This window comes from Osmerus mordax, chromosome 14, assembly GCF_038355195.1.
Source record: "Osmerus mordax isolate fOsmMor3 chromosome 14, fOsmMor3.pri, whole genome shotgun sequence".
In the NCBI taxonomy this organism is placed as follows: domain Eukaryota; kingdom Metazoa; phylum Chordata; class Actinopteri; order Osmeriformes; family Osmeridae; genus Osmerus; species Osmerus mordax.
Genome location: NC_090063.1, coordinates 14,147,133 through 14,171,212, shown reverse-complemented (window position 1 = coordinate 14,171,212; position 24,080 = coordinate 14,147,133). Strand labels below are relative to the sequence as shown.

At 47.7% G+C, this 24,080-nt stretch overlaps 1 protein-coding gene across 1 annotated transcript in view; it reads right to left on the bottom strand.

Moving 5' to 3' along the window:
• The window catches only part of LOC136956435 (teneurin-3), a 70,180-nt gene extending 48,583 nt beyond the window's left edge, over nucleotides 1–21,597 (bottom strand). Inside the window, exons 1-2 of the mRNA XM_067250329.1 lie at nucleotides 21,324–21,597; nucleotides 16,218–16,496 (exon numbers count right to left, since the gene is read on the bottom strand). Of these exons, the coding sequence (XP_067106430.1) occupies nucleotides 16,218–16,496; nucleotides 21,324–21,597 (553 nt within the window). The remainder of the gene's footprint in view (nucleotides 1–16,217; nucleotides 16,497–21,323) is intronic.
• Nucleotides 21,598–24,080: the final 2,483 nt, after the last annotated feature.

Genomic DNA, 24,080 nt, shown 5'->3' with positions numbered 1-24,080 from the left:
CTATCGATCCTTGCAGCTGTGTGTTGAGTTGTGTGTGTTTGTGTGTGTGTGTACAAGATCTGTGGATGGGTGTGCAGACTACATACAAAAAAATAAAAATAATATATATATATATATATATATATATATATATCATGATCCTCTTTGGTCCATTGAGATTAGACTGTGTTCACGCTATCTGTCTCTATCTCCCACTCTTTCTCTGTCTCCCTCTCTCGCTCCCTTTCTGAACGTCATGACAACAGCAAGACGATCAATGGCGTACCTCGCTGACACACCTGTTCGAATGAGCTTGAAAATGATCACAGCTTTATTTAAACAGGAAGAGATGACGCAGGTCGTTATAAATAGGGAACGGGGGAAGGAGGATGAGGATGTGAAATGGAGGGTTGGAGGAGGGAGGGTTGGAGGAGAACAGGAGGACAGGAGGAGGAGAAGGTGACTAAGCCTGCTAAGAGGCTGCTTGAGACAGCCAATGAGAGAGGAGAGGTGTGCGCGTGAAAGAGAGAGGGAGGGCGGAGGTTTGATAATTATTTCTTTATTTAAATTTTGTTTTATTTATCCTTCTCTTTCAGACCCTGCATGGTGATGAAGCTAGACTGCAGGTTGACTGTATGTGTGTGAGTGTGTGAAGACCGCAACAGACAAGAGGGCTCGGGCACTTTACACACACTGTGTGAATAACAGCCACTTCACCTATAGTCCATCTCCACTCATCTCTCTTCTCATGGGAGGCCTATGGAGTGTGTAAGAGGCTAACCTCAGGGCACATCTATACAGAGGCATGTATAGACTACACACACACACACACACATACACACACACACACACACACACACACATACACACACACACATACACACACACACACACACACACACACACACCTGTCCTCTGTCTGTCCCTGAGATGCTCTGCGAGTCTGTGATTGTCTTACTCTACTCTGGAGTAGATAGCAGGGCACACTAGTCAAGGAGAAAGTGTGATTTACTTTTCATTTTTCGATGCTTTTCACTTTTATTTTTTATTCTGTCTTGTGAGCAGTCTTCTCTCTATCTCACCCCTGCTGTGTCACACAATATGGCTTCTATAGGAAACACTGGGAGCCTTACCATGGTGTGTGTGTGTGTGTGCACGAGCGTGTGTGTGTGTCATATTCTTCAGCTGCTTTGGTCTCTCACACTCCATGGGTTTTGCATGTGTGTGTGAGAGACTGTGTGTGTGTCAGCATGAATGTGTGTGCATGCACGTGTGAGTGTGTGTGTGTGTGGAAAGGAGAGTGTGTGCTTGCGTGCGTGTGAGTGTATGTGTGAATGCGTGTGTATGAGTGTGTACGTGGGTGTGTGAGGATGTGTTTGTGTGTTTGTGTGTGTATATGTGTGTGTGTGAGAACGTGTGTGTGTGCGAGAGAGCCTCATTCAGCCCCTGCCTGCCCCCCTGTGGTGCGGGGCCATGAACTCCTGAGACTCAGAGAAGCAGAGAGAAAAGAGGGAGCAAAAGAGAGGAGAGAGAAAGAGAGAAAGAGAGAAAGACAGCCTGGTGGCAGGGGGAAGAGGGGTGGGATGAATGTGAAAAAAAGAAGAGATTAAAAAAAATGCAGGGTAGAAAACAAAACCAAACAAAAAAAAAAAAGAGGAAAAAAGTGAAATTTTCAAATCCCCTCTCTGCGCTGGTGAGAGAATCTCCAGCGTTCTGCGGCCTGTGGAGCAGGGTAATTGTGGGCCTGTCAGGCAGATTTGGCCCGCTGTCCCCCCCCGCCTGGGCCTCTAAATAACAACAATCATCATGATCATAAAGGGGGCTGGCGGGGCCGGACTGGACCATTCTCAGTAATGAGGGGTGTCCCACTGAGGAGACGCCTCCACAGGACAGCTGCTTACATACCTCCACGGGACGCTAGAGCAGGTGATCACACACACACACACAGGGACACACAGGGACACACACACACAGGGACACACAGGGACACACACACACAGGGACACACACACACAGGGACACACAAAGGGACGCACAGACACACACACACACACAGACACACGCAGACACATGCACAGACATAGATGCACGACTGCAGGAACGCACACACACGCACAGTATACAATAGAAGAGTACATTGCAGCCTCTCTAGCTCACAAGGAGAGTGCGTTGAATATGAACATCAGGCCCAGACCCATACTGAGGAGCAAACAGCCTGTATGAGCTGCAGATTACCGCTGCAGGGAGAGCTGCCCCACAGCAGAATCAGACGTACCCTTAACATCTCACAAAAACAAAGGTAAAAGCTATTTCATTGAGGATATCAAAAGCTTGGTTTAAGGAAGGGTAATAGTGCAAACTATAACAGCGGATCAGATTCACGTGTAAACACACTTAAGGGTCACATCCACCTAATGGTTACATTACAACAAGGGATACAATCACACACACAGATAAGTGTTTTTGAATACGTAGAACACATATTGTGCCCCTGCTGGTGTGCCCCTGTGTGTGTGTGTGTGTGTGTGTTGGTATCACATAAGGTGCATAAGAACAATATGAGTGGGCGGGACATCACACAGCCCTCATCTTTGATTTGGAGGTCAGCAATAGACTGACTGAGGTATGCTACCTGAGACCAACAGAGGAAGTCCAGCACTGCAGGCATCGAACCCACAACCTGCTGCAGTCTGTAGAATCAGGTTTCTCGTTCAGTACCGAATCCAGTCAACCTGGATCACTTAGAGGAGTGACTGTGTGCGTGTGGACTTGTTTCGTTATTCTCGAGGGGACCAGAATGTGTGTGTGGGTGTGTGTATTTTATAGCGACTACTAGGTTTCCCTCAAATGTCCAGATGCTGCTCATGAATATATTAATATTGACTAAACGGCTTGGCTGCTGTAAATAGAGGCTCGTAAAGTAACACACACACTCCACTTAGGTGAGAGAGAGAGAGTGTGTGTGTAGGTTTATGAGAGTATATAAATCTTTATGTTTACAGTGGATGTGCCCACTCGCACACACACTCGCACGCACACACACGCGTGCACACACACAATTGCACGCGCGCACACTCTCTCGCACACACGCTGGACATGTCTATATTACATCAAAATAAGTTAATCTCCCTGTCTGTCAGGCCTTTGCTCTAGAGCCTCTCTACTGGGGAATAGACCTGTCAATCACAACATCTCCCGCCCCCTCATCCCTTTAGGAACAGCCAAATTGCCCTTGTCAGGAAGGTGCAACAAATCAAAGACTCAATCACACACGAGTTATTACCTAATATAATACACACCATCTACTCGGGATGAAAAAATCTCTCTTTCTATTTCAATCTTCATCAGAGCTCTCCTCCTCTTCCCTCCTACTTGCTGAAAAGTGAAAGCATCACTCTCTGTTCAACTTTCAACACACACTTTCATCCACAACCGTTCTAATACTTCACCGATCAAGTCCATTAGCGATCCTTACAGTGTAGGTGTTTGTGAGCCAGGTCTGACTCTTTAAACAGCAGGGTCTTAACAAAGGCCTCTCTGCTGTTAGTGTCAACCATAGCTAATGGATCCTACTATACGCTTCTGCCACATACACACACACACACACACACACACACACACACACACCTCAGAGATGAGATCGTACAAGCGTCTCTAAACAAACTAGCGTCACAGCGATTGTGGCGGCTGTCTAAAGACAGAGGGAAGAAAAGAGATGGAGCATTTGAAGTCTATTTAAGGGGCTTAAGACCCTCTGTCCCCTCTGACCTCCCTCTGCACCAGCCCCCCTCCCGGCTCCTCCCTCCCTCCCTCTGCACCAGCCCCCCTCCCTCCCTCCCTCTGCACCAGCCCCCCTCCCGGCTCCTCTCTTCCAGCACTCCTTTCTTCTCCTTCCGTCCGTCCGCCCTGTGTTGTTTACTCATGACACGGTTCGCTGGTAGCAATTGTCTCTTCTTTCAATGGAGAGGGAGACAGGAGAAGAGAGAGAGACAGGGGGAGAGAGAGGAGGAGAGAGAAAGGAGAAGAGAGAGGGAGGGAGAGACAGGAGGAGCGAGAGAGACGGGAGAAGAGAGGAGAAAGACAAGAGAGGAGAGAGACAGGAGGAGAGAGGGAGGGAGAGAGACAGGACGGGAGAGAGACAGTAGGAGAGAGAGAGAAAGAGAGAGAAGTGTGGGGGGAGAGTGGGTTAGAGGACAAAAGCGGTCAGCGTCGGTTGGCCAGTTGATCCGACGGGCTGTGTCGGTCGCAGCTCAACAGGCTTAGCAACGGAACCCTCCGGAAACTACACTGGCCTCTCCCCCTCCCTCACTCTCACCCCCCCCTTTCCTACCCCCTACCTCTCTAAATCTACTCTCCGTTTTATTTGCCCACCTCTAAAAAAACCGAGAGCAGAGGGTTGAGGGAAAGAGGAGAGACGGAGTAGGGAGAAAAAGAAAGCCAGAGAAAGAGAAGTGAGTTAGATGAATGGCTTCCCTCTTACTAAGCCCCCATGTGTCTTATCCGTGTGTAGGACTTCTGTAGGCTGCACACACACACACACACACACACACACACACACACAAAGACTCGCACACATACACGTATTTTGAACAATCCACAGTTGTTTGGTACAGTAATCACCCTCATTCAGAACAAAGCTTCACAACAGTGAAGTTATTAAAGTTATCTTATTAACAGAACCAGTCAAGGCTGGTTGACATAGACCAGAGTCTTTATCAATGGACTGTCATTCAGAATGGCGTTGAATTCGGCAATTTCTACTTTTTCATAAATAAAACCCCCTTTTAAACACAAGGCCACCATGTAAACTCATAACATTTAACAAACATGTTTTTTATTCTATTCTGATCCCCTTTGAGGAACTATCCATTCAGCTGTCTAATACACACACACACACACACACACACACACACACACACACACACACACACACACACACACACACACACACACACACACACACACACACACACACACACACACGCTCCAGCCTAAATTAAAAGCACAGGGGAGAGATTGGCCCTTCAGTTAAACAGATGTAAAACCATCAGGTGTAATTGCAGAGCAGGTCACAGAGAGGGAGGAGAAGAGAACGTTTTATGTTTGTGTGTGTGAGGGTGTGTGTCTTTGGAGGAATAAATGTAATTTTGTCCTATGGCCGTGGAGGATAATTCAGGAGCCCTCACACTGGGAACTCATCACAGACTCCAGTAATGAAAATGTTCCCAGTATTGTGAATGTGAGTTTGTGTGTACGTGTGTGTGTGTGTGTGTTGGGGTGGGTGTGTCGGATCTACAAGTACGCTGGGTAGGGTAGAACCACTTCAGCTAGTTTCTCTTTCTATGTCTCACTCTCCCTTTCTGGCTCTCTTTTCCCTATTTCTCTCTTTTTCTTTATCTATCCCTCAATCTTTCGGCCATAGGACATGCGAACAGCAGCACTGGCCTGTTTACAAATGTCCCTCCCTCCCTCCCTCCCTCCCTCCCTCCCTCCCTCCCTCCCTCCCTCCCTCCCTCCCTCCCTCCCTCCCTCCCTCCCTCCCTCCCTCCCTCCCTCCCTCCCTCCCTCCTTATCTTTTCTCATGCTTTTAAAGCGCTTTACAGAAGCAGTAAGTGATGGTGACAACTTCCAAACACCTCTGTTAGAAACACTGATGCTACTTTCAGACACCCTTCAGGTAGTTCAGGACACCCCCCCACCCAGACACCCACCCACGCACACAGATGCGCGCACACAGATGCGCGCACACACACACACACACACACACACACACACACACACACACACACACACACACACACACACACACACACACACACACACACACACACACACACACACACACACTGAAAAGACATTACCGGGAGCCTGAGGGAGCGGGCCTGCAGCAGGGAGGAGACAGGGTTATAAACACATATAGTGTTTCAATTACGTTCCCCAACCAGCTGTGTGTGCGTGAGTGTGTGTTTGTACGTGCGCAAGTGTGTATCATTGACAACAGTATAAGGAGCAGCTGCTGATGTAATTGGTGGTTTCATGTGGGCCAATGCTATTAGAAGACTATGGTAAAGATTGACTGAACATACACACATACACACACACACACACACACACAAACACACACTAACTCAGTGACAACACTCTCACACCACAGCTACTGGGACTAAGAATTAGTCAGAGAGAGAGAGAATTAGTCATCTTGAATCTTTCACTTTGGATTGGGATGTGTGCGTGTGTGTGTGTCTGGAACAGACCCCTGTGTCCTGAATACATTCCAGAGAGACCCCAGACAGGGGTGTGTGTCCACTAACTTGCCAAATGCTCTGTAGATGAAAGCATAAAGAGAAATGATGTGTGTGTGTGCTCGTACCTATATGGGCCTCAATGGTGCAGCCTTGGTTTCTATATGGTTGCGGTCTAGCCTTGCCCCTGGGGTGATACACTCATACTGTACAGCTGGATGTGTGTGTGTCCATCAAAGCCCGGTGCGTATGGGAACTGTTAGCCTAACGGGCTGGGGAGAGCGAGGGAAATGAGCTCTGTTGGACAGGAAAAAGAAAGAAAAGAACAGAAAGAGAGATGGAATGATGGAGTGAGAGGGGGAGCAGCCAAACCACAGGTACGCATCACTCCTCTTTCTCCTCCTCCCTTCATCCCTCTCTCTCAGTCCCTCTCCAGCTCTCTCCTTTCTCTCTTTTCTCCTTGTGTTTTTGATTCTTTCTGCACATATACTCTAATACTCTGTTACTCTATATGTATTTCTGCTTTCTTTACCCCCCTCTCTCTCCTCCTTCAGCCTCTCTCTCTCCTCCTTCAGCCTCTCTCTCTCCTCCTTCAGCCTCTCTCTCTCCTCCTTCAGCCTCTCTCTCTTCCCTCAGCCTCTCTCTCTCTCTCCTCCCTCAGCCTCTTTCTCTCCCTCAGCCTCTCTCTCCTCCCTCAGCCTCTCTCGTTCTCGTTCTCTCTTCTCTCACTGAGGGAAGGACAGAGAGCGGGTCAGAAAGGCTTTTAACTAATCATATTCCTAACAAGGAGTCAAGGGAGTAGGAGAGACAGTGCGTGTGTGTGTGTGACCAGCAGACACCTCTCTCCTTCCCAGAAATGGAGCCACCTCTGCACCTTTTGTCACCTCCCCAAACCAGCTGTCACACACACACACCTTGTTCTAAGAGCTGTTAATGTGCACCACATGCTCAAAGAAAGTAAACTTTTCTTAAGTAGGTGAGTTTGTGCTTGTCATCTGTGTGTGCTTGTTTGCTGTCTATTTGTTTGTAGGTGTACAATTAAGCTCTGTGTGTATGTATGTGTGTGCGCGTTTCATCATGTTTTTCTGTGTACGTAAGCAAGGGAGTTGGTGACATTTTCTTGCCTACTCCCCCTGTGACTGCAGGATGGAAAATGGTTGTCAACTGATATGAGTTTGTGTGTGTCTGTGCATGTGTGTGTGCTCTTCTCCAGGGTGTATCTCCAGCTATTTTAGTAATCTCCAGTGTCTACACGGTCTCCCCCCTGGCTCCCCATACAGCACCGCAAATATGAACAGGTTATGCTACGATGCGCTAATCACCAGCCCATTACAAACCCCTTGTTTCTTCAAGCTCCTCTTTTAATGCTACGCTAATGCCTGACAAACCTTTCCTTTCCCTAACCCCCACCACCTTTCCCTGACAACCTGAATCAAAGGCATCGCTTCTTTGTTCTTTGCAGAAATACCAGGATTTCCATAATGCAGAGGGCTGCCACATGCAGGACAAAGCCTAAAGCTGTTATTGACATTTCATAGTAAGAACAAATACTAATGTTTCTACTGCAGTCTAATTTCCTTCTTTATTCCCTCAAGTATGTGTGAGTGTGTGTGCGAGTGTATGTGTGTGTGTGTGTGTGTGAGAGAGTGTGTATGAGTGTGTGTGTGTGCATGTATGCTAATTCCTTATTGGCAGCATATAGGCCTGAGACGGACACACACATTGGCCCCCTTCACTCGCTCACACTTTTTCTGCTGGCATGAACACACAACCCAGCTTCTAACACACACACACACACACACACACACACACACACACACACACACACACACACACACACACACACACACACACACATTAACATTGGGTGCTAATCACTCATTGCTAGCAAGGGACATCATAATCGCACATTTATAGTCAGCCATATGACACTGTGTTCTGCTGCCAGGGCTAGATTCATGCACCTCTGTGAGAGTGCTTGTTTCTTCATGTATTTACAATGATGTGCTGGAGATCTTAACCACACTCTTCCTAGAATTAGAAGAGACACACACACGCACACACAGACGTGGTGCCAGTACGGTCTGAGAGGCGGCAGAATAATATCTATCTGGGAAGAAAAAAACCCCATCAAAATCAATGATTACAGACTGGCGCCTTCACAAATGCACATACACAGACTCTGGGACTGGGGTGAAACTTGTCAGTTTGAAATAGTAGAGCCCACATTGGTCTGTGAGGGAAATGACCACTTGACTGTAATAGATGGATGGAGAGAGAGCGAGAGAGAGAGAGAGAGAGAGAGAGAGAGAGAGAGAGAGAGAGAGAGAGAGAGAGAGAGAGAGAGATAGAGTAGGGGAAGGAGAGAGAAATAGGGAGAGAGCACAAGTGTGAGTGTTAACTCTGATACAGGGATGGAAATGTGTTAAAAAAGCAGGAATGGAGAGATGAAGTAATGTTGGGAAGAAGGGAAGAAGGGAGGGAGAGTGATAGCTGTCTGGTGTGGGCCAAAAGGCACACAATGCATCATGGGAGTCCTGGCATGTCGCCTTCTCATCCTGCTGGTGACAGAAGCCCAGAGGGCTCAATACATGACTAGCCCGTTATCTCTCTCCTTCTCTCTCTCACTCACCCTACCACTCCATCTCTCTCCAACTGTCTGCCTCTCTCTCTTTCTGTACCCCTTCTTTCACTATCTGCCTTTCTCTCCTCTTTCCTTCTCTCTCATCCCCATTTCCCTCCCGCTCTCGTTCACTGTTCCCTCCCTCCCTCCCCTCGTCTCTTTGGGCACCAGTAGCTGACAGTTGAGACAGCCTGTCACTTATTGTCACATGTCACCGTCTTGTCCAGTCACCAAAGAGCACACCATCCTCCATACTACATTACCCAAAAGCCTCTGGGACATGACCCATCCAGAATGCATTACCCACAATCCCCCAGAGTGGAAGCTGGTCTCAAGACTACACTTCCCATAAGTGCTTGGGGGACGAATAGTGGTATTTGAGTCACAGGGAAGCCTCTAGCGCCTCACAGGGGTGGTAACTAACAGACGAGCTGTGTTTTTTTAATACAGTTGTGGTGCGTTTGATTTATTGCTCCCAGTGCCGGTGCTAGCAGAGGAGCAGTCCCAAACGTGTGATGTGAGAGCTAAATGAAGTGCACCTTCAGGATCAGGAAGGGAACACACAGCAAATGATGAAGGGAGTGAGAAATGAAGAGCAGGGAGATGTAGCGGGTCAGTGGAGAGGAGGAGAGGACATGAGTAGAGTAGGCAGAAGGGTGGAGGGCAGAGAGAACGAGGGCAGAGCAGGTGAGAGAAAGAGAGGAGAGTTTGACATTGGTGTTCACCTCTATTCAGCTCGTTCAAGCGAAACAGAATCAGTCACCTGCACTTCTCCTCTCAGACACGCTCCTCCTGTCCTCACACTCCCTCTCCTCAGACACTCTCCTCCTGCCCTCACACTCCTTTCCTCAGACACTCTCCTCCTGCCCTCACACTCCCTCTCCTCAGACACTCTCCTCCTGCCCTCACACTCCTCTCCTCAGACACTCTCCTCCTGCCCTCACACTCCTCTCCTCAGACACTCTCCTCCTGCCCTCACACTCCCTCTCCTCAGACACTCTCCTCCTGCCCTCACACTCCCTCTCCTCAGACACTCTCCTCCTGTCCTCACACTCCCTCTCCTCAGACACTCTCCTCCTGCCCTCACACTCCCTCTCCTCAGACACTCTCCTCCTGTCCTCACACTCCCTCTCCTCAGACACTCTCCTCCTGTCCTCACACTCCCTCTCCTCAGACACTCTTCTCCTGTCCTCACACTCCCTCTCCATGGTTTTTCCTTCATCCTCCCATATTCCCCCCTCTCCTTAAAGCGAGAGGCACCTCTGTCCTACTCCATCTATCTAAACTGTCTGCTCTTTGCTATGCAGCTAAGTCAACTAATAATATGAATTGTCAACCAGGCAGTTTGAAATGTGCATGTGTGTGTGTGTGCCGGCCTCTGAGGAGCATACATTACATGCATTAACACCTTTGCTCAAACAGGGACTTGACAGGTATGCTGCTTATAGGAGATATCAATGTCTCTTGCTTTCTCTCCTTCGTACATACACACAAACACAGACACACACCCACGCACACACACCTGTCATCTGTGGATGGCGAAACACAGTTTGATGAGGTTATTAGCCATGCAGGATATGTGTGTGTCGGATCAATATTACAGATGCAGTTACAGGATCATTCAGTCTGAGATATAGATGGTACTATACCATTAGATACTAAGATCCAACACCTGACACATCAACCTTCCCCCCTCTCTCTCTTTCTCATCCTCCTCTCCTTTCTTTCTTCCTCTCTCCTTTCCCTCTCTCTCTCTCTCTCTCTCTCTGTCCTTCACACCGTAAATAAAGAAAGAACAGAAAAAGGGAGAAAGGGAAAGAGAGAGAGGTCTTCGTCAGCTCCCCATCCTGGTAATTACTCTCCGGCTAACGGAGGTAATTAAATAGGTGCTGTGTGTTGGGAAGGCCTCCCTCGTGTTACACACACACACACACACACACACACACCCACACACACACACACACACACACACACACAGTAATAATGAAGTGTGTGTCTGGTGGACAGATTATTATTACAACAATGCAAGGAGGGGAAGACTAGATTATGAAATGATTGTAATAAAAACGTTCCACACAGAACAGTCACCACTGTGTGTGTGTGTGTGTGTGTGTGTGTGGCCACTTTACTCCAGGGCATGGGCTCCACAGAGCCATCTGGGTTTGGTTTAGTAGCATGACTTGGATCAGAGACAAGACCCTGTGTTTGTGTCTCACTGAAAACGACGCTTTTAGACTGCTATTTTACACACACACTCACACACACACTAGGACTTGGCTGGTGTGTGTGAGTGTGTGTGCGTGTGTTAGTGTGTGTGCGTGTGTTAGTGTGTGTGCTGATACGAGGCCTAAGGCTGTTTGTCCAGCCAATTCGCTTCTACACTCGAATGCTAAGAGTTCTGAGACAAACATTCTGGTATTGTGTGGGGTTCTGTGTGAGCTGTGAGACTATATGCTAACACAGTTAAACTACTGATGGGTTCTGAAATGGGCACTTAACATTGTTGCATTTCTCATAAACTGCAAAGTATTTCAAGTTTAGCAGAACCATTGATAACATTGTGTGTCATGCTTCTACCTATTTTTATTTATTTTTTTATCTAAAAAATGAAAACTTTCATTCACATTGGTTCTGAAATTCTCTCTCCCCATCTCCCTCTCCCTCTCTCTCCCCATCTCCCTCTCTCTCCCCATCTCCCTCTCCCTCTCTCTTGCATACTGAATCCTCAATAATAACTGTTTCGATTCCCGGTTCGATTCCCGGGTATGCTGACTGACGTTGTGTCCTTGGGCAAGGCACTTCACCCTACTTGCCTCGGGGGAATGTCCCTGTACTTACTGTAAGTCGCTCTGAATAAGAGCGTCTGCTAAATGACTAAATGTAATATAAATGTTTCCATTAAGGTCCCCATTATATCTGTCTCTCACTAATATTATATATAACAACAATCTTGTCCAATTACCTATGAGCAGTATCCGCCTGTACATCTCACACACAACACACACACACACACACACACACACACACACACACACGCACACACACACACAGGCCCATCACACACAGGCACATCACACACACACACGTCTGTCCATCTGCAGGGAGTTTAAGGACAAAACATAATAACCTGAGATCATACAGAATCACGAGGGCAGTTGCAGCCCACACACACACACACTCTCTTTCACTCAGTGTAATTGCTGGGTTGTTATGTTCAGGTATAAAAAGGTGCCGTCGTTGTGCAAGGTCTCTCTCCCTGCCTCTCACTCTCCGGTCAGGAGTCCGACTCCTGGTTGTTAGGCTAGGCAGCATGGCACAGTGCTCTGAAGCACACACAGGGTGAAGCAGACACAGGGTGAAGCACACACAGGGTGAAGCACACACAGGGTGAAGCACACACAGGGTGAAGTACACACAGGGTGGTCTGAACCAGCGGGGCCACACAAGGAGACTGCACAGTGCTGTCCAGCCTCTGGTCTTTAGCCACCAGCCTTTAGGTTAGTGAGCTGGCTAGCTCAGTCTCCTTGAGACAATATTTACATCATAACAAGGATTAGACTGAAGACGATTACCAGATGATGATAATATACATTTGTAAATACTCTACATACACACACACACAAACACAAACAGGGCATCATGATGCCTACAACGGCTAGGACTGTAAGCAGGTTAAAATATTTAGAGGATTTAGATAGTTGTTGACACATATATTCTTAATCTGATTAAGTCAGAAGCCTGCCACCTCAACAAGAAGCATTATTAACCAAACTAGGGTGGGATCAGACACACTCAGTGTGTCTGGACTAGGACCTGGGGGGTCGGGGGAAGGGAGGGTGCTGGACTAGGACCTGGGGGGTCGGGGGAAGGGAGGGTGCTGGACTAGGACCTGGGGGGGTCGGGGGAAGGGAGGGTGCTGGACTAGGACCTGGGGGGGTCGGGGGAAGGGAGGGTGCTGGACTAGGACCTGGGGGGGGAGGGGGGAAGGGAGGGTGCTGGACTAGGACCTGGGGGGGTCGGGGGAAGGGAGGGTGCTGGACTAGGACCTGGGGGGTCGGGGGAAGGGAGGGTGCTGGACTAGGACCTGGGGGGGGAGGGGGGAAGGGAGGGTGCTGGACTAGGACCTGGGGGGGGAGGGGGGAAGGGAGGGTGCTGGACTAGGACCTGGGGGGGGAGGGGGGAAGGGAGGGTGCTGGACTAGGACCTGGGGGGGGAGGGGGGAAGGGAGGGTGCTGGACTAGGACCTGGGAGGGGGGGGGGACTTGGGTGTTAAAGAGTGCAGAGGGAGAAAAGTTGTTAAAAGGAGAGAAAAACGACAGACAATAGTTACATAACTATATTCACAGTAGGTAGCACTACAGTTAGCTGTGTGTGTGTGTGAGAGAGAGAGTATTGGAGTGTGTTAGTGTGTAATGCAGAAGCTTTAGAAGGACAGACTAGTGTATTGAGATAGAGAGAAAGTGAGGGTTCTGTCCATACCATCTCTTTTGGTTGTATTCAACCGCCCTCTCTACCCATCTCCCTCCTCCACATTCTTGGTCTAATTCCTCCTCACTCATCTTCCCCCAGTCCTCCCTCTCATCCAGGTAGGGTGAGGCTAGGGTGCGGGTTACTCCTCTCTCTCTCTCTCTCTCTCTCTCTCTCTCTCTCTCTGCCCTGGCAGGCGTCAGGTGGTTCTCAGGAGGATCAGAGGTGGACACTTCCTCCTCTCAGGTTCCCCTCTGGAGACACACACACACAAGACCAGCGGTTGGCAGATTTTCTCCTCAGGTTCCTCTCAGGAGACTTCATTTGATGCCGCCTCTTTATCTCTCTCTCTCTTCCTCTATTTACTTCATCCCTCTGTCCCTCTCTTTCTGTCTTCCTCTATACGTCTCGATCTTTGTCTTGGTTTCCACTTGTCGTTGTCTTTGTCTCTGCGTGTTCTCTCTACCGCTCTCTCTCTCTCTCCACCGCACTCTCTCTCTCTGTGTCTTCCTTCTGTTCCAGCTAAACAAAGCTTCTGTCCAGACAACCTCTCAGGTGAGCCCTGACCACCCTCTCTGTTACAGCACACACACACACACACACACACACACACACACACACACACACACACACACACACACACACACACACACACACACACACACACACACACACACACACACACACACACACACACAGACACCATGGGACTGCGGGTCTCTTCCAGTTATCATGATGTCATCAGCGTTGTTGTCCAATAAGGGCTCCTCTGAGGATGGCGGACAAGAGCCACAGGATGCTCTCTTAAAGAACAATAGAGCCAATAGATATGGGTGTAAGAAAGAGTGTGTGTGTCTGTGTGTGTGTGTGTGTGTGTTTGTGTGTGTGTGAGCAGGGGCCTGATTCCCCCGGTCACAGCTTGTCCAGGATTATCCGGTTTTCCCAAACAGATTTGGCTCTTCCAGCTCTTTAAAATCTAGGATCTGGGCTTGGCAGGCTGCCCCCGCCATGTAAACACAACCAAACGTTAATGTCAGCTAGCCAAGAGGAATGAGCGTGTGTGTGTGTGCGCGCGAGTGTGCGTGTGAGAGAGAAAGAACCTGGGAAGCGAGGAGAATAACCTTGAAGGAGAAAGCTGAACAGTGTGCCACCATCACCCACACCCTGTCTCACAGCTCTATCTGCCCGACACCAAGCACATGAACAGGGAGACCTCGATATGTTGTGTGTGTGGGTCCTGAGAAGCCTGTGAAGAAGGGTCAAGGTGACAGTCTGCTACGCGCGCACGCACACACACACGCACACACACACGTACGCACGTACACTTACAAACTTCGACACATGCAACTATCCTCTCACACAGCAGTTATCCATCTTGAACACAAAGCAATATTTAAGGCCAAACCTAAATCTATTCCTTAAAAGATTTCCCAGAATCCTCCGGGGGCGGCTGCTGCTTCTCATCATAATGGCATTTCATAAAGAAAGCTTCAACTTCAGCACTTTCCTGTTAATTCAGCTGTAATGAACCTCATGGAGAGCCAGCACCTGTACGTCTGTAGTCTGGAGACTCTTAAGAAATTAGATGTGTTGGAGATATAACCAACACTCAGCTAAAGGAAGGTATTTAATTATCTCCATCATCATCATCATCATCATCATCTTCCTCTTCATCATGTTACTGTTCATTCAGGAGGCTGGTCTCTGAAGATGTCAGCATTTCTGCATGTTTCTGTAATTTATTAAGAGACACTCCCGTTTGTTTAATTTCACCTGTCAGGAGATTCATGTGAGACGACGTGTCGGAGTAGCGTGTGTGTGTGTGTGTGTGTGTGTGTGAACATCCTGAAATATGCTGTATGAGATGCCAACACCTAGATGGTCCGTGAACCATGAAGCACATCTTAAAGAAGTACTCTAAGAATATGTATGTGAGTGTGTGAGTGTGTGTGTGTGCGCAAGTGTGTTCATGTGTGTGTCATAGATCTTTTCCGGTTTCCACAGTCTAGCTTAAGTTCGGGGCAGTTTGCAGCTCGATCACATTTGCACTTCATACTGCTGGAGACTGTTAATCAACTACTGTGTGTGTTCATTCACCCTGAAACACTAGGTTGGGTATGGGGGGGGGAGGGACAAAGCTACAGATAGAGAGAGAGAGAGAGAGAGAGAGAGAGAGAGAGAGAGAGAGAGAGAGAGAGAGAGAGAGAGAGAGAGAGAGGAGAGGGGGGAGGTGGATGGAGAGAAGTACAAAGGCATCTTTGATTGTGCTTAGAGGCCTCAGGGGGAAAAGGAATGGAGAAAATAGGTGGGAGTGAGAGGACTAGAGAAAGAGGAAGAAGAGACAGGCCCTTCTCATCAGGGCTCCCTCTCTCTCTCTTTATCTTTCTCTCTCTCTTTTACACCAGTCACTTTTGACACACACAATGTGTCAAGTTCACGCACTCTCAAATTCCCCATATGTCGAGCTCACCGAACATACACATCACAACATGTTGCAGTCTCATATTCACTCACTCGTGGTGTCACATGGAGACAATCTCTCATAAATTGAGTGGCAGACATTTTTGTTATGATTTGTTATGATTTTGTTTTCGTTGTCTTGCGGTGCTGCCATGCATCTAAGCCTGTTAGGTCCGAATGAGATAGACTACAGTTAGAGAAGGAGAGAGAGAGAGAGGGGCATGAGATAAAGAGAGAGAAAGAGAGGAAGAGATAGAGAAAGAGAGGAATAGATAGAGAAAGAGAGAGAGGCGTGAGATAAAGAGAAAGAGAGAGAGGAAGAGATAGAGAAAGAGAGGAAGAGATAAAGAAAGAGAGAGAGGCGTGAGATAAATAGAGAGGAAGAGATAGAGAAAAGAGAGAGAGGCGTGAGATAGAGAGACATCCAGACAGACTGACACACTGACCGTTGTCGCTGTCTGACTTGTTCTCGTGCTCCGTGTCCGTCAGCGTGAGGGCTGAGTTGGAGCGGCTGGACAGGCAGGAGCTCCGCCCCCCCTTCACCCCCCGGCCCCACAGGCGCATGGCGCGCTCCGGTGACATCACCGCCTCGTTCTCAGTGTCCAGGTCGGAGGCCGTGCCAGCAGAGTAGCCTCTGTGGGGGAGGCCCATCTCGGCACAGAAGGCCAGGCCGCGACGCGTGGCCGGCTCACAGATCCCCAGCTGACGCAGGCTGAAGTTCTGGCCTGGAGGAGGAGAGGAGGAGGAAGAGAAGGGGATGAGGAGAGGACAATGAGGAGAGGGGGAGGAGGAGGAGTGGAGCAGGGGGAGGAGGAGGACAGAGAGGAGGGGAAGGGGAGACATGGGAGGAGGGGGAGCAGGAGGAAGAGAAGAGGAGGAAGAGAGGAGGAGGAAGAGAGGAGGAATGTGTATCAGCTTTGTTAACACCACCATCGTCTTTATTGTCATAATCATCAAGATCATTATCCTTTCCCAGTAGTGTATGAGAATGGCTGGAAGTAGAGGGTTGAGGTCTGTAATTCCTGGTCCACCTGAAATGATTTCTAACAGAATCATTAAACCACAGATGGAGAGGGCTTTCTATGTGTGTGTGTGTGTGTGTGTGTGTGTTCTATGGCCAGATTTACTTCTCTGAGGGTCCTGGGAACAAGTCCTTTAATGTCACCAACACACCATCTGTCAAGCTAACCTCCACTTGACCACTCCAGGCCCTGCTGGCCGGAAACACACACTCACACACGTCCTCTCACACACATACACCCACTCACACACGCACACACTCTTTCTCTCTCCATCACCTCTGCCTATACCTCAGCAGGTTTTATTGAATACGGACATGGCTAAGTGAGTTCCATTGTCTGCTCCGGTGGGCTAGTGTCCTGTCCCCTGCTTCAAAGGTGTGTGTGTGTGTGAGAGTGTGTGTGTGTGTGTTTGAGTGTGGGAATGTGCGTGTAAGCAAACCTTTGTGTGGTGGGGTGGTGGGCTCCGTGCATGTGTGTGTGTTTCCCAGCTGCATGTCTACTATGCTAGCAGGTTAAGTCCGAGTTAAGTGGGGTGTGAGGGATGAGCAGGACAACAGCAGAACACAGGCTGACAGGTAAATGGCTGCACCGGTGGAGTCTGGGGAGCCATGTGGAGGTAGTGAGCTATGAACACGCATCCGCTCGTACGAGAGACGAAGAAAGGAAGAAAGAAGAGGTGAAATAAATCTGTAAATTGATAGCGCTGTCTTTGTGTGTGTGTATGGGGAGGGGGGGGGGGGAAGAACCCCAGGTGAAAATGGAGGCTTATATAAACATTGACCCTGACACACCTCACACGCACACAAACACACACACACAACACAGACACACATTTACCAACCAAGCACATTCACACATACACAAAAGTCAACACACTAGCTATGTGCTGAAAATGCAGACTGGAAGATATGTGACATGAAGTGTTGATATTAGAATGGACGTGTTTTAAGAACCGGAAAACAAAGACTCTTACAGCATTGTAACTTTATAAAGAAAGGCTATTTGGCAGTGTAAGCAATGAGGCTGTGTGCCAGAACTGTGACAGGGACACAGACAAATGCCCAATAAGGAACATTACTGCCTGCTTGGCAATGTTGGTCTTAGAAAACATGTCTGGAGGGGTGTGTACACACACACGCAAACATGCACACACACAAAAACACATGCACACTCTAATTATTTACAATGCGAGGCCGCCAGAGCAAACACTGTCTGCTACTTATCAATGTGAAGAGGGTGAGAGAGAGAGAGAGAGATAGATGGAGAGACAGAAAGAGAGAGAGAAAGAGAGAGATGTGTTTGGCAGAGATTTGTGGTCTAATGATTGTCCTCATATGTTTCCTCCTCCCCCTTAGCATGGTCAGGTTATGTCTGCCTAAAGGAATGCAGAACACACTCAAGTTCCCCTCAGGCTCCATTCATCAGAATCTGATAGAAGTAGCAATACCGTAACACAGCTACCAGCCAAAGCAGTGCTGTAACAGTTAAATGGATTAGCGACACTGTAAATATTGTAAATATTGTATTATTATTAGTAGTATGATTATTATTATGGTCCATCAGCACCGGATCACCTCAGGGCTGCGTCCTTTCTCCTCTGCTCTTCTCCCTGTACACCAACAGTTGCACCTCCAGTCATCCGTCCGTCAAACTCTTGAAGTTTGCGGACGACACCACCCTTATTGGACTCATCTCTGGTGGAGACGAGTCTGATTATAGGTGGGAAGCGGCCAACCTGGTGACCTGGTGCAGCCAGAACAACTTAGAGCTCAATGCTCTTAAGACAGTGGAGATGGTTGTGGACTTCAGGAGGAACACAGCCCCACTCACCCCCATCACCCTGTGTGACTCCCCAGTCAACACTGTGGAGTCCTTCCGCTTCCTGGGCACTATCCTCTCCCAGGACCTCAAGTGGGAACTGAACATCAGCTCCCTCATCAAGAAAGCACAACAGAGGATGTACTTCCTTCGGCAGCTGAAGAAGTTCAACCTGCCAAAGACAATGATGGTGCACTTCTACTCAGCCATCATTGAGTCCATCCTCACCTCCTCCATCACCGTCTGGTACGCTGCTGCCACTGCCAAGGACAAGAGCAGACTGCAGCGTATCATCCGCACTGCTGAGAAGGTGATTGGCTGCAATCTGCCAACCCTCGAGGACCTGCACACCTTGAGGACCCTGAGGCGAGCGAGGAAGATTGTTGCCGACTCCTCCCACCCTGGACACTCCCTGTTTCAGTCACTCCCCTCCGGCAGAAGGCTGCGGTCCATCAGGACCAATACCTCACGCCACAAAAACAGTTTCTTCCCTTCCGCTGTTGGCCTCTTCAACAAGGCCAAGGGACCACACTGACTCTAATGACTTCTTGATTAAAACACACTGCTTTTTGCACTGCATTACAATAATGGTATCTTGTACATTTGTATTTTTGTATTTTTATATTTTTATATTGTAATTTACGGCAACTTATATTTCATTTTATTGTATATTTAATTCTATTCTAATCCCACTTAGTACTGCTAGTTTATGTACCCTTAGTATAAATAGTCCACATATTTAAATTTTAGGTATATGTTTATTGTATGCACCTTCCTGCCAAAGCAAATTCCTTGTCTGTGCAAACTTTCATGGCGAATAAATCCCATTCTGACTCTGATTCTGATGGGAAAATGTGTCCAAACTTTTGACTGGTACTGTATAAATGACATTGTGTCATTAAATTATCATCATTAATTTAAAATATTACTTATTATTATTACAATTATTATTGTTTTATTCTTATTTTCATCAGTTTATCCTATTATTTATAAAATATTATTTATCATAATTAGCAGTGGCTGAATACGATATTACGATAATTAAAGTATTGTGAGGAGGTCATTAAAGAAATATGGACATCCAATTAAGAATATTCCTTGCCATGTTAAGATAATTAATTTGAGCTGAACATTTGGAAAATCTGTGGTGTGATTTTTTTAATGAATCAAACAACAAGACTAAATGCAATCAAAGCTTTCTGATGACACCTCCTTCATGCACATTTAAACTGTAAATTAAACTGTTATTTAAATATGCTGCAACCAGGGATGAAGCAAACGCACTTGTTAATTTGGGTCTTCTCAATGTGAACCCAAAAACAAAACAGCATTGCATAATTAACACAACCCTCCAGTATACCGCTACACTCCACACATGGTATTTAAATTGGGGATACATAAAAAAAAAAAAAATCCAATTAAAAACATGCGGGTTAGAATTTATGTATTCATTTCCGTATTATTTTTCTTCTCCTTGCCTTCTGAAAGGTTTGTGATGAGACCGCATCAAGCGTGCTCATTCCACTGTGGGCACCATGGTGATGGCGATGGCCTGGCTAAAGTAGCTTGAACCATCACAAAATCAAAGTAAATATACACCAGTTTTTTTTTTTTACTTATTCAACATATTTTAATTGTTAGTCAAAAAAAAACTAAAAACGTAGAAATTAGACAGACATTTAAATTGGTTGCTAAGAGAAGGAACCGAACAGAGATCTTTAATCTGGCAATAAGGAGGAATTTTAAAGCTTGGTAATTACAAACATAACTGAGATAGTGACTGCAGTTCAATTAAAATTATATTAATTTTAGCGCCAATCAGCCAGCAATGAAAATGTACATAATAAGAAAATTAAGTAATTAACACCTTTTTTCTCAAATATTCATGAAGCGTTAATTGAGGTGGAAGAATAATCAAATGCAACTTCAAAGTATTGCAGTTATGTTTTAGTACAAACTCAGCCTGGAACACTAGTTTTACTTCTATTCATTTGATCAACATTTAACATTAAAAAAAAGAGAAAAAGTTCCAAAAAGATGTAGGCCGTGTGGATCTATCGTTTGTGAGATAACCTATCTCTTAGCAATGGTTCACTGTGCGACAGCATCGTTGTTAAAGTGTGCTTTGTTCTCAAAGTAACTTTTTTTGTTGACAGAGTTTGGGGAGTGAGTGGTGGACTGGACATAGAGCAGGCCCAGTGTGTGGGTGTGTGTGTGGTGGTGTGTGTGGGGGTGTGTGCGTATGTGTGTGCGTACCTGTGTGTGACGAGTGATTGCTGGGCATGAAACAGAGAAGTAAAGATATAGCTCTGCCAAAACACTTAAACTCTAACTAACCGATGCTCCTCAAGTCTCTCTTTGGACTGGTAGAGTGTTAAATACACATACACACACACACACACACGCTACTTGTATAATCAACCAAGGTGGGCTGCAACTCAAATGTTGACTTTAGATAAGCTTGGACTGTCCCGCCTGGGAGGACAGTATCAGATACCTGGTGTCCTGAGCGTGTCTGTCTGCATCTTTGAGTCTTGTGAGATGGTGTCTGTCTGCATGTATATGTCTGTAAAAAGGCTGTTAGAGGCTTTCACCTCAGTGTTACTTAGAGCACATCTCACCACCAAGTCTTGGACTCTGTGTGTGCCATGTGTTCATGTGTGTGTGTGTATGCGTGTGTGTGTCACGCGTGCACGTGTGCGTGTGTGTCACCTCGTCCTGAGTAGTCTTCCTGCTGGCGGTGCACCATGTCCTTCACCCTGCCCTGGGTGTGTGTGTACAGCAGTCGGGAGGAGTCTGCGTGGTGGTGTGTGTCGAAGGCCTTGAGGGTCTCGCTGGAGCTGTAGGACTTCTGGGTGGGGACGCGCTGGGGCGGGGGCGGGGCGTCCTCGCTGTCCCCGGAGGAGCCGGTGTAGCGCCGGCCGCTGTCCTTGTCCCTGCGGCTCTTGGTGAGAGAGCAGTACGGGCGGCGCTCCTTCACCTCCATCCTGCCTGCATGCTTTGACGCCACCGCCGGAGAGAGGGAGGAGAGTGGGAGGGAAGGGAGGGAGGAGAGAGGGAGGAGAGAGGGAAGAAAAGGAGGAGAGAGGGAAGAGGGGGGCGGTAAGAGAGGTGAGGCGATGCTCAGCCCCAAGACGGTCCTTGGACTTGGATACCTGGAGAGAGAGAGAGAGAGAGAGAGAGAGAGAGTGAGAGAGAGAGAGTGAGTGAGAGAGAGAGGGAGAGAGAGAGCAAAGAAAAATAAGGAAAAAGCGTGAGACAGTGGTCGCTCAGATAGCACTAAGCTGTGCACTTAATCTTCCCTGGATCCCTAAATCCTCCCCACCTTATGGAGTGTGTGTGTGTGTGTGTTTTTGTGTATGTGTGTTGCTAAGTGTCCAAGTAGGGGGCTTGTATGCCTCTGGGGAACAGGAGAGAGGAGGGCCTGGGTTAGAGAAGGACAGAGAACAAAGAAGAGGTGTGTGTGTGTGTATCTGCACGCATGTGCACGTGTGTGTGCATGAATGAAGCGGGGGGGGGGGGGGGGGGGGGGTTCTTTTAATTGATTCCCCCCCTTCCCCTCAGTCTGGGGTTCCTCCAGAGTTGATGAGAAGTGAAACACAGCCGTTAATATGACCCAACGGTAAGATTCACACACACACGCACACACACACACACACACAGACATGCACACGTTATCACATCTGGTCCAACAGGAAAGGCCGAAGGAGAGAACAAAGACTAAAAAAACTAAATGAAAATAAAATTAAAAGAAAAAAAACTTTCATTAAATCACGCCATCAAGAATGAGTAAGTTGAACCTAAAACATCCTGGCATGTGGAATCAAATAAATAAAAGAGACGGCAGCGTTTATGGAGGACAGGAGAGATATAACCGCTCTCAGAGCCCCCAGGGTGCTCTCTAAATGTTTATTAGCCAAAAACTTTCCCTGCTTCTAATTCTGCTGGCTGATAATTGCACAACTTTAATTTATTTCTTGGCTGAACCTTTTCTGGAGGTCTCCCAGAGAAATAAAGAGGAGGGAGAAAGCGGGAAAAGAAGAAAAAAGTGGGGCGAGAGAGAAAGAGAGATTGTGGGAGAGAGTGCTATGCTGTTCTTTCTCAAACGTGTTTTTTTCGTGCATCTTCAGACGTCATCCATCTTGTGTTTGAAGCAGTTAACATATTTCTGATAAGACTTTCAGAATGAACTTTGTGGGAGCACTCCTCTGTGAGAGAGAGAATGGAGAGGCTCACTCAACAGAGATAGAGAGACATGAAGGGAGAGAGAGAGACAAATAGAAAAAGAGAGAAAGAGAGGGGTATAGAGAAATATGAAGATGAAGGGAGGGAGAGAGAGGGGTAGAGATATTGTGACAGTCGATATTGAATCCGGTGAATCATATCAGGCTGATCAAGAGCTTTATTAGTAATTAAATTATTCACTTAACAGTGTGACAACAGCCTGTATAGAGCAGAAAGGAAAAAGAGGGAGGATACAATAGAGGAAGAGAGAGGAGGAAGAAGAGGAGAGGAGTAGGAGGATAGGAGGAGGAGGCAGAGGAGAGCTGTGTGTGTGTGAAGTGTGAAGTCATGCAGTGAGATGACGTGTGAGTTGACAAAGCAGATGACTTCTTTAACCTGCGGCTCTGGAGAGCCGCCGTTAACACACTCAAAGCCCTGGGGTTTACAGGCTGGCTGGCTGGCTGGCTGGCTTGCTGGCTGGTGTGTGTGTGGGTGTATGTGTGTGTATATGTGTGCGTGTAGACGGTGACCTCAGAGAGACGCCTGAGCAAACCAGCTTCACCTCAGGGATGTTGTCCCTCCCTGTCTATCACCTCCACCCCCCCTCCCCCCGCCCACACACCCCCACACACACACACAATCCCATCCCAACCCCTTGTGACCGTCTATAAGCAGAGTGCAGGGTGCAGCTACCTCAGGCAATGTTTGTCCCCTCTCTCTATGTGGTCCCATCTGGAGTCTCCTGATCCCCCACACACACACACACGGGCGTGCACACACACTTACACACAAGCGGGTCTGCTGGTGTTATTCCATATGAATAGGTCAATGCTCTCACCAAGGGTCGGGATGAACCATCGGCTGAAGGAAAGGGGAGGTTGGAAAAAAAGAGGAGAAACTGAGAGATGGATGAGAGAGGGAGGAATGGAGGGAATATGAACGTACGGAAGACGGGAGGGTGGGAAGGGGAAAATGTGATAAGAGATGGGAGAGACGGGAGGAGGATGGAGGAAGGGAGAAAGAAATGGGTTGCTGAGAGAGAGGCAGAAAGGGAGGAGAGGAGTAGAGGAGGAGGGAGTAAAGATTTATTTCCAACCTCCTCTAAACCCCGTCATCCTTTATACTGTAAATTTGCAATCACGCAGCTCGAACATATCGCACATACACGCATGCGTGCACAAGGACAAAAGGCCTCATAAATAATGTCATCGGGGAAGCATCTTTCAAGGCATAAAAAAAGAAGTA